General features: G+C 37.9%; 1 protein-coding gene across 5 annotated transcripts in view; it reads right to left on the bottom strand.

The window, feature by feature from the left end:
• GLRA2 (glycine receptor alpha 2) overlaps positions 1-16,041 on the bottom strand; it is a 177,932-nt gene that overhangs the window by 131,371 nt on the left and 30,520 nt on the right. For 2 of the 5 annotated variants that reach the window (XM_080652522.1, XM_080652520.1), the window contains one exon: positions 6,071-6,138. In XM_080652522.1, the coding sequence (XP_080508648.1) occupies positions 6,071-6,138 (68 nt within the window). Of the gene's footprint in view, positions 1-6,070; positions 6,139-6,233; positions 6,302-16,041 lie in introns of all 5 variants that reach the window. The other 3 variants (XM_080652521.1, XM_080652523.1, XM_080652524.1) reach the window with 2 other exon arrangements.

Here is a 16,041-nt window from a genome sequence, read left to right as displayed (position 1 = left end):
AGGGGTGTGTGTTCCTCAGCCCAGCCTGCACCCTCTCAATCTGGGACCCCTCGAGGGATGTCTGACTGCCCGTTGGGGATCGGGCCTAAACAGGCAGTCGGACATCCCTTTCACAATACAGGACTGCTGGCTCCCAACTGCTTGCCTGCCTGCCTTCCTGATTGCCCCTAACCACTTCTGCCTGCCAGCCTGATCACCCCCTAACCACTCCCCTGCCAGCCTGATTGATGCTTAACTGCTCCCCTGCCAGCCTGTTTGCCCCTAACTGCCCTCCCCTGCAGGCCTGGTCACCCCTAACTGCCCTCCCCTGCAGGCCTGGTCACCCCTAACTGCCCTCCCCTGCAGGCTGTGTCCCCCACAACTGCTCTCCCCTGCAGGCCTGGGTCCCTCCCAATGGCCTTTCCCTGCAGGCCTAGTTGCCTCCAACTTCCCTTCTCTGCCAGCTTGGTCACCCCTAACTGCCCTCCCCTGCAGGCTTGATCACCCCCAACTGCCCTCCCTTGTAGGCCTGGTCCCTCCCAACTGCCCTCCCCTGCCGGCCTGGTCACCCACAACTGCCCTCCCTTGCAGGCCTGATCCCTCCCAACTGCCCTCCCTTGCAGGCCTGGTCCCTCCCAACTGCCCTCCCCTGCTGGCCTGATCACCCACAACTGCCCTCCCTTGCAGGCCTGATCCCTCCCAACTGCCCTCCCTTGCTGGCCATCTTGTGGTGGCCATCTTGTGTCCACATGGGGGCAGGATCTTTGACCACATGGGGGCAGCCATCTTGTGTGTTGGAGTGATGGTCAATCTGCATATTACTCTTTTATTAGATAGGATAGAGGCCTGGTGCACGGGTGGGGGCCAGCTGGTTTGCCCTGAAGGGTGTCCCGTATCAGGGTGGGGGTTCCCTTGGGGCATGGGGCGGCCTGGGCGAGGGGCCTGTGGTGGTTTGCAGGCCGGCCACGCCCCCCGGTGACCCAAGCGGGAGGCCCTGGTATCTGGGGTTTATTTATCTTCTACAATTGAAACTTTGTAGCCTGGAGCGGAGCCAAGCCTTCTGCTTGCTCTGTGGCAGCAGCCATTTCTTTTGGGGTTTATGTATCTTCTATAATTGAAACTTTGTAGCCTTATGCGGAGGCCTGGGCCAGCCTGGGTGTGTGGAAAGCTTGGCTTCCTCCATCACCAGGGGCAACCCTAGCCTCCTGCTCTTTCCAGCTCCGTGGCTGCCGCCATTTCTGTTTGGATTTACGTATTTTCTATCATTGAAACTTTGTAGCCTTGAGTGGAGGCCTAGGCCGGCAAGGGCAGGCGGAAAGCTTGGCTTCCTCCATTGCCAGGGAAACCGAAGCCTCCCTCCTGCTCTCTGTGGCTGTAGCCATCTTGGTTGGGTTTATTTGCATATTCTCTCCTGATTGGCTGGTGGGCGTGGCTGGTGGGCGTGGCTGGTGGGTGTAGCAGAGTGATGGTTAATTTGCATATTACTCTTTTATTAGATAGGATATATATATATGTATACATATGTGTGTGTATGTGTATGTATAAATACATATTTTTTCATAAGCTATGTATAAGTCATATAATATTTATTATATTCTTAACACAGGTAGTACAGGTACCTATATTCCATACTGTTATTTCCTATTAAGTTGAGAATTTCTAAAGTTTCACTTTTTCTGGTAACTTCTAATATGGTGCTGATGCCACAAAGATTGTTTCCTTAAGTTGAATTATTTTTGTACTATTATATTTAGCCTGGAATTTGTACATAGAGGTTGCCACACTGCCTTATACATACTCTTATTAAACCTTACCATTACTGTTTTATTATTTTTATGCATATACATTTTAATCCAATTATGTTACAATGTTATCAAAGACAAAGATATGCTTCGTTGATTCCCCACAGTGCCTATGTAGCACTTTGGTTTTAACCTCTGGCTGCACAGTAGTACAGTTTTCATCATCTTGAGTCTATGCTAGCTTTGATATAGAAAGTTATCCTTGAATTTGAAATTATGGGGAAGCAGTTATTTTATGATGAATTCAGGCTTTAACATTGTGTTGTTAATTTAGAGACTAAGGTCACCTTATATCTCAGTTTAACAAAATGCCAGGCTTGTGGAAGGTTCTTGATTCTTCTTTAAAAAATAAAAAATAAAAGATATAGTTACCTGCTATTCCTAATAAGTTAGCATCTCCTTATGAATTGCTTATGCAGCTATAGAATAAAAGGGAGCTGATAGTGTCATTTCAGCAGTTACAACACAGCATGTATTCTTATAAGGAGCTGTCTACCTCTTATCCAGTTCCTCAGGAACATGATTTCAGATCAGAGATAAAACAACTCTTTACCCTGCAACAGTAATCAGCAGAGCATGTGGAACTTTTCCTCTGGGGCAGAGTTTTGGGGAGCCAAGATCATATTGTGAAGATGCTCGCTGAGTGGACAAATTTTGCATACTTTCAGCTCTTGCTCCTTCCTTTCCCCAAATCTGTTCAATGAGAAAGGTGTCAGGATCTGATTCTGTGGCATGGGTAGTGAGTGTTCCAGCACCCACAGACCCACAGTTTCAAACCACACTCTGTCTACCCACATCCTTCCAGGCAGTCATTAGAAAGCTTTGAGGGGACTCTCTCTTTTTCCATTTTCTTATTTTTAAATATTTTTATTGATTTCAGAGAGAGGAAGGGATATATATATATATAAATGATGAGAGAGAATCATTGACCGGCTATCTCCAGCACGCTCCCTACTGGGGATCCAGCCTGCAAACTGGGCATGTGCCCTAATTGGGTTCAAACTATGACCTCCTGATTCATAGATTGACACTCAACCACAGCAAGCTACACTGGCTGGGTTTTTTCCTTTTTCTGATGGCCTATCCCTGGAGAGAGTTGCATGCAGATGTCATGTAAATCCTCTTGACCTTTACTGACATTATTAATATTCCCAAACTATGCCTTTAAATCAGGAAAGAGGGGTTTGCAAATACCAAATACACTCCCCATGCTGTAAATTCACTTGCCATCAGCAGCTAAAGAGAAGGAAGAAAGAAAAGGAAATGGTAAACTGACCATTTGGAACCCACAAAAAAAATTGTTCCACTGAATACTTTTAACACAATAGCAATGGCCATCAACAGATCCCTGTGGCTCTTAATGAACAAAAGTATGTATTTTGGAGTAATGTATGTCATCATAATGACCCATAAAAATATTTCTTAGAATAACACAAATATGCTATCCTGTGAGCACACATCTTCAACACTAACATATCAAAGGAGTGAGTTAGAGGCCACATTCCGTCTGTAAGCAAGCCTGTACTTTGTGGGCAGGTAGTACCAACAATTATTTAGTATTTCATCAAACGTATTATGGGATTTCATCAAACATAAAAGGGGAAGACTGGATAGCACCAAAAGAAAGTCATGTCAAGTTCTTAATCAGAAAATTACTGCCTCTTATTTAGGAACAAACACCTAAACTAAATCCTGCAATAATGCTATAGGGCTATGTGGTGAGAGTGGCACATATAGAGAGAGGAAAATCATGTTTAGAAACTCAAAATTCTGAGGTATTCTTGTAAAAATCTATTCCAGAAAATTTAGAGAAAGCAAAACTATTACCCCTCAAATAGCACTAATCAGTGTCCTCAATGACCACATCCATTACTGTGCTTGAAAGCTAAGGGTCTGATGTTCTCACTCCAACTAAAGACAGCTCAGGGAAGAATCTGGTTCTGTTTAACATTTTTGACCAATTTTTGAGACGAATTTCTGAAAGTATGGATAAAATCATGGGTGGTAGAATCTTGGGTTTTGCTAAAGAAAACTCAGGCTGTGATGACACTGTAGGCACATCAGGTAGATTCCCAAGCAGGGCCTTAGGGATTTGGGAAGATAAGACCCTTTTGAGGGTGGAGCTATTCACACATTCTTATGAGTATCTGAATATTTAAATATTGATGCCTTAAATTCGGGGTTGGCAATTGGCCATAGCCTGTTTTCGTAAGTATTTTTTATTTTTAGTGTGGCCACATCAATTTGCTTACTATTGTTTATGACTGCTTCATGCCAAAAGGGCAGAAGTGAGTTGTGACAGAGACTGCCTGGCCCTCAAAGTCTTAAATATTTATGGAATGGCCTTTTACAGAAAGAAAATTTGCCAGTCCCCACCTTATGTGGTACAAGGATTTATTCTTGATTTAAATATGATAGAGTTTCAAAAACATTTTTTAGCTTCACACATATTGAAGAAAATAAATGAGCTTTTTAAAAAAAAACAAATGACGTTTGTCATTACATTAAAAGCTAAGAAATAAAACAGAAGCTTAATACACATCACTCTTCTGACCATGTGATTCAATATAGCTCATACTACAGAACAGACAAGCTGTTGACATTACACTTGAGCAATGATTTCCAAATTTTCTCATAGGAAACATGACAAAGAACACCTTAATAAATGACCAGGAAGCATCAAAGCAGCCCATTTATTAAACACCTTCAGTAGCTGATAAAGACTCTGGAAAACAAGGATCTCCACATTTTCCATTTTCATCTCCTTAAATAGTAAGCTTTTTCTTGCATTAATAAGCATCGAAAAGGTGTACATTTGCATTTCTGATTGAGAGTAAAATGCAATGAGGAGATTTAATCAAAGCAACTTAGGAGACTAATTAATGCAATTAGCATTAGGTCGTGCAAATATTGTCATTGAATGCCATCGTGTAAAGCTGGTGACAGTGATTTGGGCTGCTAGGAGATTTATCAAGATAAAATCAAGAGGGGAGAGACACAGACTGAATGCCAAGCTCAGAGTTTCATTATTCTTTCCATGTTCAGCTTTTATTATGTCATTTAATAACCCTATCAAAACTATTTTATTTGAGTAAAATTATTTATGCACTATATTCTGTCAAGGCCCATAAGTCTCATTTCTGGACAATGCTATGCCAGAGCAATATTATAGTGGGTAGTGGGGTTGATTATACCTAATTTTGCCAGTGGTAAAACAAATTATTTCTTTCTAGCATCAAGGATACTAAAAAGTACAATAATTTGTTAGACATGATCCTAGTAGCCTAAAAGAGAAAATTCATAAAAACAGGGGAACATTATTTTTTACATCTCAGTGGCATTGTGCTCATTATTTCACTTCTTGAGTGTTTCTAGTACATCAGCCATCATTACTATTTGATCAAGCTCAACTATATTTTATTTTTATCTCATCCAATAATATGGTTGTATAGTTTACAGTCATGAAAATTAAAACCAGCTAACTGACTTAGGACATAAAATAAATTGTATAGGGAACAAGATAATATTTCACTCAAAAAGCAATCTCCACACTATAGCCTAGCACTGTAAGGCTACTGATCAAATTGGCTGTGTCAACGCAACACCATAACCATGACACCTATAAGGAATCCGGCGAATTTTAAAGTATCTAAGACCATTTTCATATACGTGAAACATGTTTGCATGTACATTATGATGAGCTTTAAATAGCCTTATATTTATGTTATTTTTTAAAAGCCGTGCATGTAATTGCTATGGACTCAGGACTACTTTCTATTGCCAACAAAATTGTGTGTGTGTGTGTGTGTGTGTGTGTGTGTGTGTGTGTGTGCGCGCGCATATGTGCATATGTGCATGAATGTGTTTATTGTAAAGTCAGCCCCTTGGCATATATCTTAAACATTGCATATATGAGTCCTGACTATGTTAAAACTTACAGTATATGAAAAATAATGGCTATAAAATATTTCCCAAACTTTGAAATTATTTTTCTGAAACATTGGAGATGCAAATATTTAAATATCCTTAACTATATCTTTACCTAAATCTAACTAACATCAAGTGTTTCCAAAATTTCCTTGGCATGATGGATAAAAGATTATTGAATTTTAAGTAATGGACACTTGACTAATGACTTTCTAAAGTAAAAGAGTATAAATAATTACTTTCTAAAGGTGAGTGAACTTGGAAATTGGCACTCAGTAAATATCCCACAAATATACAATAGTGCTCTTAGATCCCATTTCCCATTCCTTCACACCATGGCTTCAATGTTCAGTCCCACTCACCATTGTAGTTTCTGCTACTGACCCAAAGCTGTTGATAAATATGTTGCAGGTAACATTTACAGGAGGCCCTGCAAGTTGAACAATAAATAGAAAATTTGACAGGTTGTGTTCATGGCATAATCAAGTCAAGTTTTTCTCTTGCCAGTGGCATTGTAGCACTTACCATGGTGGTTTCTGTGACTGATCCAAAACTGTTGATAAAAATATTGCAAGTAACGTTTACTGGAGGACCTGCAGAACGCAATAAGAATATTGCAATACACATTGAAGCAAAAATGCAGCTTCATCAACACCTGTGCAAATGACTAGAGTTGTAAACAAAATTAAAATGATGGTGAGATTGCAAAAAAAAATGTTTGCCCAGAGGTTTATAGTGATAGCATTCCCACTGGTATTTTAAATAATGACAGTTAAGCAATGATAACTTACCCTGAAGAATTTTTGGACTTGGAAAATACTAACTGAAGACTTAAACTGAATTCATTGTCAATAGTTGCTATCAAAATAGCCTTTTGGGTAGGTGGATTTTTTTCATCTTAGACTCAGCAATACTGTAGACATCAACAGTGAGCATCCCATGGTGATGAAATAAGCCTGGGTCATGAGTTTAAATGGAGCTGTAGTTTGAACTGTGCTTGGGTCAGGGTTCACCTCCTTTCCCATGACACCCTTTAAATCAGTAGGTCTAGTTTGATTATTTTCATGCCTATGAATTTACCCCATGTTTCTATAATCCCTTGATACCCCCACAATGAAAAATGACATACAGAAATACAAAAATATGAAGAAAATTAGCTCATTTTAAGAAAAGAAAAAAAAAAGATGTCAATTATGTCCAGATTGTTGCCTCAGCAAATACAATGTAAAAGCAATGGTTTATTAATGCTAGATGTGCTTTGAACAAAGCCCATATTTTTTTTCTTTAAAGAGACAGGGACTAGCTCTCTTTTCCCATCCCCTTTGGCTTCTATCCAAGCACTAACCTGGCCAGACTCTACTAAGCTTCAGTGATCGGATGAGGTCAGGTGTGTTCAGAGAGGTATGGCCACAGACTCTTTGCTCTTTGACAATAGATAAGTCCCTCTGATGATTTTCAGTTTAATTTTTTGCTGGGGAATATGTTTATTGCCCTCATGTAGTTTCCCCTATGCTTTCTGAGATAAGAACATACTGCCATGAACCATCTTTGCTTTTCCTGGTGGAAGTTTGTCTTCACTCAAAAAGGGGATAAGGACACATATGTAATACCTTAATCAATAAAGAAATTTAAAAATGAACAAAATAAATAAAAGGCTCAGCAACCTGATGCAAGCTACACCCAGTTGGCTCTCTACTCAATTAGCTGATAGGATCTGAATGAGGAGTTTGGCTTGAGGCCTCCTTCAAAGGCTAATAAAACAGCTGTGGTGGCACTTGAACACCATGTCTTTGAACTCTCCAAGTCCATGTTGGGTTCTCAAAATGAGGAAAGGAAATGGGCTGAACAGCAAATTTAAATCTCCAGGCAAGGACCTTTGTAAAAGGAGTAAGGAGTTTTGGTGAAAGAGATGTGTTAAGCTGTTTTCCTTTCCAGCATAACTAACTTTTCTGATAAAAAAAAAATGTATTTCTTTAAAAAGTTTGCAGACACCACCATATTACCAAAATGTTTTAAAGCCTCCAAGTCTTGTAGTTCATCCCTTTCCCCTTATTTCAGCATCTGCTAAGATGACTTCTCCATGGTCACTTCCTGCTCTGCTTGATATTGTTTTTGTGTGTTTTTTCGTTCATATCATTCTTTTTATTTATTTATTTATTTATTTATTTATTTATTTATTTATTTATTTTAATTGTTTGAAGTATTACAAATAGTAGTACATGTGTCTCCTTTTTTTTTTCCCATTGACCTCCCCCCGGCCTTTCCCCCCAGTACATGCCTTTACCCGCCCGCCCCCCCCCCCCAGTGTCTTGTATCCATTGGTTATGCTTATATGCATGCGTACAAGTCCTTCGGTTGATCTCTTACAGCGCCCCCCCCCAACCTCAGTGGTGCAATCGGTTAGCGTGCGGTACTTACAAGATACTGTTTTTTGGTTACTCAAAACAAAACAAAATAAAAATGAGTATCTTTTTGTTATAAAATTCTATTCTATAACACTATTTTTTCTGCTAATAAGAAATACATTATACAAGGTAGAAGCAAGTCATGAGAAATTGTATGTTTGCATTTTTGTTCTTTTTACAATAAAACCTTTTATTTTAGATAGTCTAATTCATGATGGAAAACTTTCTTGACTTTTTATATGCAAGATATATAGAAAATGAATGATGGGGAAAGAAACAGGAAAGAGAAATGTCATCTTAACAGGAGTTTTTCTTGTACTGTACAATATCTGTTTGTCTGGCCTCCCCAACTGACTTGGAACCATTTAAAGGGCATACATTTGTTTTTATCCTTCCCAGTAAATGATAGTGTTAGTATATTACTGAACTCAAAATATTTTTACGTTACCATGTATTGACACACTCTACTAGGCATATTACAATTACCTAGATTAATCCTTACAAAAGAGGAATTGTTTTATTGCTCCAGTAATTTTTTTCAAATGTGGGAACTGGGGGTTAGAGAGATTAAGTAACTTGCTTAAAGTCATGTCACAGTAATTAGAAAAGCAGAGACTCGGCGCCTCATCATTCTGATCCCCCAAACCGAAACTTTCAACCGATTTGCTTCACTGCATTCATTACACAGTATCTTCTCTCCCTTCTGACCCATCAATCATGGTATTTTCCATTGGTTTGTCACTTTCTGGGATAATTTTATTCTTTACATCTGACCTCTTCAATCTTAGGCATTGTCTCAAGGTTCATTTGCATTTAGATATAAAACCAAGAGAAAAAAGTGTTCTTTTTTTTTAATGAGGGATTAGCACATGCATATAATAAGAGTCGACATACATTAAAACCTCACTGTGTGTCAGTAGATGCCTTATTTAATTCTTCAGTAGTTAGGTGTTGCCATGCCCTCCATCTTATAGATAAAGAAAATGAGGCACAAAGGTGGTTAGTTAATTTTTTTAAGGTCACAGAGTTTGTAAGAGGCAGAAATTGCTTAACCTTAGGAACACTTTTTTTTTTTAAGTACAGAAGTAAAATGTCTGAGGCCAATAGAATGATCTGAATGATAGAAGCTACAAATCTTTCACCTTTTTGGTTTAATTTATTATTAGGTATTTTATTCTTGCAGATGCTATTTTAAATGGAATTGTTAATCTCCTTTTTCAGATTGTTCATTGCAGCTGTGTAAAAGCACAGCTGATTTTTGTGTATTGATCTTAAATGCTGCAATTTTGCTGAATTGATTTGTTGGCTCTAGTAGTTTTCTTTTAGATTATTTGGGATTTAAAATATATAGGATCATGTCACCAACAAATATAGTTTTACTTTTTCCTTTTAAATTTGGATGCTTTTTATTCCTTTTTCTTCTCTAATTGCTCTGTAGAAAAGTTCCAATACAATGTTGAATAGCAATAGTGAAACGAGATCCTAGGGAGAAAGCTTTTAGTCTTTTACCATTGGGTATGCTTTCTGTAGATGGCATAAAGTCAGGTCATGTTGTTAGCTTTGAATTTTTCATAAATGCTCTTTATCATGTCAAATAAGTCTCTTTCTATTCCTAGTTTTCTGAGTAGTTTTCTTCTGTCTGTTGTGAAAGAACATTGGACTTTGTCAACTGCTTTTTCTGTATCAATTGAGATGATGTGTTTTCTTTCTTTCATTCTATTATTGTGGGGTATTACTTTGATTTTATGATATTGAACCACCTTTGCATTCCTGGGATAAATCCCAATTGGTCATGGTATACCAGTATAATTCCTTTACTAATGCTATTGGATTTGTTTTGCTAACATTTTGTTGAGGAGTTTTGCATCTATATTTATAAAGGATATTGGTCTGTGATTTTCTTTTCTTGTGATGTTTGTATCTGGTTTGATATCAGAGTAATGTGGGCCTCCGAGAATGAGTTTGGAAGTATCCTTTCCTCTTTTATTTCTTGGAAAGGTTTGAGAAAGATGTGTGGCAATTCTCATTTAAATAAAAACATCTGGCCCTGAATGTTTCTTTGTTGCAAAATTTTGGATTACTCATTTAATCTCTTGCTCCAGGTCTGTTAAATTTTCCATTTAATCTTTAGTCAGTTTAGGTAATTTGTGTGTTTCTAGGTATTTGTACAATTTCATCTAGGTTATCTAATTTGTTTAACATCTTCTTTTACAATTCTTTTTATTTCTGTAAGGTCAGTAGTAATGTCTCCAATTTCATTTCTGATTTTAGTTATTTATGAGTCTTCTCTTTCTTTCTCTGTAGTCTAGCTAAAGGTTTGTATTTTTTATCTTTAAAAAAGACAACTTTTGGTTTTGTTGCTTCTCTAATTGCTTTTCTATTTTTCTTTTCTTTTTCTCTACTCTAAATTTTATTATTTTCTCTGAGAACTTTGGGTTTAGTTTTCTCTTCTTTAACAAGTGCCTCAAGTTGTAATATTAGGTTATTGATTTGAGATCTGTCTTCTTTTTCAATTCATGCATTTACATTTTAAATTTCCCTCTGAGCACTGCATTTACTGCATCATATAAGTTTTGGTATATTGTATCTTTGTTTTTATTCATCTCTAATTTCCCTTATAATTTCTTCTTTGACACATTGATTATTTAGGAGTACACTAATTTCCAAATATTTTTAAAGTTACACTTATTGTTGAAAGTATTACAGATGCCCCCATCTATTTCTCCCATTGACTCCCTCCTCCCCAGTCCCACTCAGACTTTCGCCACACTGTTGTCTGTGTCCATGGGTTATTTGAATTTTCACGGTTTCCTCTTATTGTTGATTTTAACTTCTTTCCATTATGGTTGGAAAAAATACTTTTTTATTATTTTAATCTTTAAAAATTCATTAAGATTTGTATTATAGCCCAACATATGGACTATCCTAGAGAATGTTTCATGTGCTTAGAAGAATGTATATTCTGTCATTGGGCAGAATATTCTGTATATATTTGTTATATCTAGTTGGTTTATAGCAGTGGTCGGCAAACTCATTAGTCAACAGAGCCAAATATCAACAGTACAACGATTGAAATTTCTTTTGAGAGCCAATTTTTTTAAACTTAAACTTCTTCTAACGCCACTTCTTCAAAATAGACTCTCCCAGGCCGTGGTATATTGTGGAAGAGCCACACTCAAGGGGCCAAAGAGCCGCATGTGGCTCGCGAGCCGCAGTTTGCCGACCATGGGTTTATAGTATTGTTCATGTTCTCTGTTTCCTTACCAATCTCTGTAGAAGTTCTATTTATTATTGAAAATGGTATTCAAGTTTTCAACTATTATTGTAGAAGTGTTATTCATCCCATCAGTTTTGTCAATGTTTTCTTCATGTATTTGGGGTCTTTGCTGTTTGGTGTATATATTTTTAGAATTGTTATGTCATCTTAGTGACTTGACCCTTTCATCAATATTCTAGGAACCCAGCGTGCGATTCGAAATCGCGCGGCACTGCCCACCCTCGAGTTGCCTGTCCAGTCCTGCCTCGCTCCCCGGCCCTGCAGCAGCCACAGCCGCTGCTGGTCCAAACCTGCCTCCCTCTGGCCCTTGAAGCAGCCACAGCCGCTGCTGATCAGGTCCTCCCCCAGCGCAGGTGCATGGAGGCCCCTGCCGCCCCGCCCCCAACACCACGCGCACAACCTCCTCCTGTCTGGTTGACCCGTTACAGCATCCTGGTTAATTAGCATATTTCTCTAATATATATATTAGAGAAATTATTAGAAATTATTAGAAATTAGCATATTTCTCTAATATATATATATATATATATATATATATATATATATATATATATATAATGCCATTCTTTGTTTCTGCCCCCTTCAGACCCAAGGACCAGGGTTCCACACTGAGAATGTAGGCTGTCACTGATTCGAAACTAAAGCCACTACTGGGAGAGGATGGGACAAGGGAAAGTAAAAACACCACAAATATGTCATGATAACACCTATTTGTGGAATCTAAAAAAGCTGACTTGGTAGAAACAGAAAGTAGAGCAGTAGGGGATGAGGGAAATGGGGAGATGTTCAAAGGGTACAAGATGAATAAGTTATGGCGACTGTAGTTAACAATACTGTATTGTATACTTGAAAGTTGCTAAGTGAATAGATCTTAAATGTTCTCACCACAGAAAGAAATTGTAATTATGTGATGTGATGGAGGTGTTAGCTAACACTGCAGTGCTAATTGTTTTGTGATATTAATGCTATGGTGGTACTTATTTTGCAACATATAAGTGTATTAATCAACACGTTGTACACCTTAAACTTACACATTGTTATATGTCCATTATATTTCAATAAAGCTGGAAAACAATTGAAAAGAGGGCTGCAGCAAAGATGAACAATAAGCATAAGGGAAAAATAGGGGATCATGTATAAAACCAAAACAACTAATCACTAATCGTTAGTTTTGCCTCAGTTAATGTTATTTTCCAACAACATTTTAAGGGAAAAGATGACAGCAGAGGAAATTCTTTCATTTCTAAGATGAAAATGTTACATTTTTCCTCTCGCCACAAATAGACAAGAATGGCATTTTCATTTTGCATTTTATTTCTCGTAAATAATATAACATGTCCTCAAGTACTACAATTGCTTTAGTATGGGGCCCTTGGATGGGAATGATATATGAAATATATGTGATTGAATTATACAGAAATTAAATTTCCTTTGGCATAAGATTTTTGTCTAGAGGAAAACTTCTTGCCATTAACTCAAGTGATAAAGGGGAAAATAAAGCACATAGAGGAAGCAAGAAGATATGTAGTTAAAGGTCAGAGTCTTGCTATATGAACATGGGAAGCACTGTTTCTTATGATGGCTTTCTATGTTGCATGGTGCTTTGATGCCCATGAAAAAGAGAGCCTTGGAGGATTGCAAGGGGAGGGAATGGCTTTTCATCGTGATACTCCCTTTGTGAGGAATGATTTGAGGCACATAATCTGAAAAGAATGGAGAAAGGTGCGTGTGCGTGTGTGTGTGTGTGTGTGTGTGTGTGTGTGTGTGTGTGTGTGTGTTTAATGCCATAATGGTAATTAAAGATAGTTACACAATGTAACCCATTGAATTATATTAATCTTCTTGAAAATTCACTACAAATTAATTATATGTAATTGATTCTTCTTCCCAGCACAAGGTCAAAATGATTTTACCAGTTCTACAACATTCAATTGGGTTGCTGACATCCAGGTCTGTGCAAAGAGCAAAATATTCAGAGAAATAAAGAAATTGGGCATTTCTTGAGTCCCACAGCCTGGTGAGATTGTCTAGCAAACAATTTGCTTTGGATCAGTCATGTGATACAATTATGAAATTGACAGACAAAGCAATTAGTTTAGCTCTTAAGGTAGCTTAAACAAGGAGAACCAAATGGCAGGCTCTGTGAGTCCTTCCTACTAATGGTTACCAGTTGTCAACTGCTCTCACATAAGGATGAGTGAATAGACAGATGTACACAGACCAGATCCATATCAGAGGGCTTAGAGAATGCTGGTAAGTTTCTATCTTTGCATGTTATAGATTTATTCATGATTTAAAGAGAATGAATAAGGCAGGTACCATTATCTCATATAGGAGAATCACTTTTATGAGAGAAAGTGGGTGTTATTAATAATTACACAGAAACACGCGGCATAAACCAGGACTGTCCTGAGAAGACCTGGACATGTGTCACACTATTCAAAGATGTATCTGAAGTAGGGCAACTACCAGTCTGACTTGCTTTTTGCCACTAGTTCTGCTTATTACCATCTGTGAACTTTAAACAGTTTACAGAAACTCCTGAGTCTGTTAGTTCTTCTGTAGAATGATAATTATGATGCTTAACTTGATGCTAATTGTGAGAATTATTGGTGATATATGGAAGGCCCATAACAGTTGCTCAATAAAGTATAGTTTCTTTATAGTAATATTAGTAGTAGTACTATTATCATAATTACAAGTTCATTGGATTATCACAATAGGCCTATGTAGTAGGTACATCATTAAACACATTTTAATATAGAGTAAACTGAAATGTTGAGATTATAACTTAGATCTCCCAACATTTTCTATACTACTCTTTACTGAAATAATGCCCATCTCATCCAACTTCCTTTCTCTTTTCTCTGTAAACACTGTTTTGTTCTATGCTCTGTAGAATGTTTTAGCAGGATCAAACCAACTTTTATAACTTTCTTGCTTCCAGGAATGATGCATAAATATTCTTCGTATCTGAACAACCATGTAACATTGTGGGCTTGAGATCACTGCTGCTGCTGCCTTTATTAAAAACAGGGTTTCTCAACCTTGGGAATATTGGCATTTTGGGCCAAATCATTCTTTGTTGAGGGAGCTTGTCCCATGTACAGTAGGGTGTTCCTTGGTGTCTACTCACTAGTTGCCAGTAACACCCCACCTCCCAGGGTCTCTGTTATGACAACCAAAAATGTGTCCAGACATTGCCAAATGTCCCCTGGAAGAAAAAATATCACCCTGGGTGGAAAATCACCAAACTATAAAAATAAGGTAAAAATGACAGGATGAGCAGAAAGGTTATTCAATACAGATTACATGTTATGTAATAATTAAATGAGCTTTAGATTGTGCTCAACCAAACAAATTATTAACATATTAAATATTAAAATATTTTGGTGATATGACTTTCTCATAAGAAAGTCATCTCTCATTTAATTCAACAAATAATGTGGATTTTAAAAATATTTAGCCCTGGCTGGTGGTGCACAATGGTTAGAGTGTTGGCCCTTGCACCGAAGGGTTGCAGGTTCAATTCCCAGTCAAGGGCATGTACCTGGGTTGCAGGTTTGATCCCTGGCCTTAGTCGGGGTGTATGTGAAAAGCACCAATCGATGTTTCTCTCTCTCCCTCTCTGTCTCTCTCTCCCTCCCCTCTGCTCCCTCCCTTCCACTCTCTCTAAAAGTCAATGGAAAAAATATCCTTGGATGAGCATTATCAAAAAAATTAGAATAAAGAAATAAAATAAAAAATTTTAAACATACTTTGGGTGAAGAAAACATGGCAGTATTATTAAACTTATATGCATTTGTTGGATTTGTTTATTAAAATTTTTAATTTGCATCCTCTTTACAAGTATTTGCTGAATTATGTGCATTTCCATCTTATAGATCTTTAGTTATTCATTAAATCAACAAACATTTATTGAGTACCCATTATGTGCCTAGTATATTCTTGGTCTTCTAATTATCATCCTGTATAATCCTATATAATAAAAGCCTAATAAGCAAATCTACTGAACAGAGGAACAACCGATCACTATCACACGCACTGACTACCAGGGGGCAGACACTCAACACAGGAGCTGCCCCCAGCCCACAGGTCCCAGGCCAAAGCAGGTGCCAGCGGGCCCCCCCCCCCATTGCCCCGCCGGTCACCCCACAGATTGGCCCTGATCACTGGCCAGGCCTAGGGACCCTACCCATGCATAAATTTTGTGCACTGGTCCTCTAGTTTATAATGATATAGTGAGTTGGAGGGGGTAAATATAAAAATATCAGGCATTAAGGACAATTTGCTATAAAGCCCTTGAGTCATTCTATAAGAAATGTCAAATGAAAGGAAAAGTATGTATCTAAGCAAACATCATGGAGAGAACATTTTTGTTAAGCCTCTTTCTAATACAGGTGAACAGCTGCCTTTTTGTTCTTTGCAGGATTATAGTCACCTTAAAGTGTGCAGTTTATGTTCTGGGAGATGTAGGACACTTTGCTTGTGGTGACAAGGTTCATTTCCCATTTTAAAGATCTCAGACTAAATGGAAACTTTCATGTTGGGAGAAATTTATAAGGGTAATTTACATATATTTCTATTTGTGCTATAATAAAATGTCATCAGATGGAGAAATGCTGGAAAACATAAGATTCTTGCTCTCTTG

The sequence above is a fragment of the Plecotus auritus genome, assembly GCF_963455305.1.
Source record: "Plecotus auritus genome assembly, chromosome: X".
Taxonomy (NCBI): domain Eukaryota; kingdom Metazoa; phylum Chordata; class Mammalia; order Chiroptera; family Vespertilionidae; genus Plecotus; species Plecotus auritus.
The sequence above is the reverse complement of the archived record's forward strand: the minus strand, read 5'-3'. Positions and strand labels throughout refer to the sequence as shown.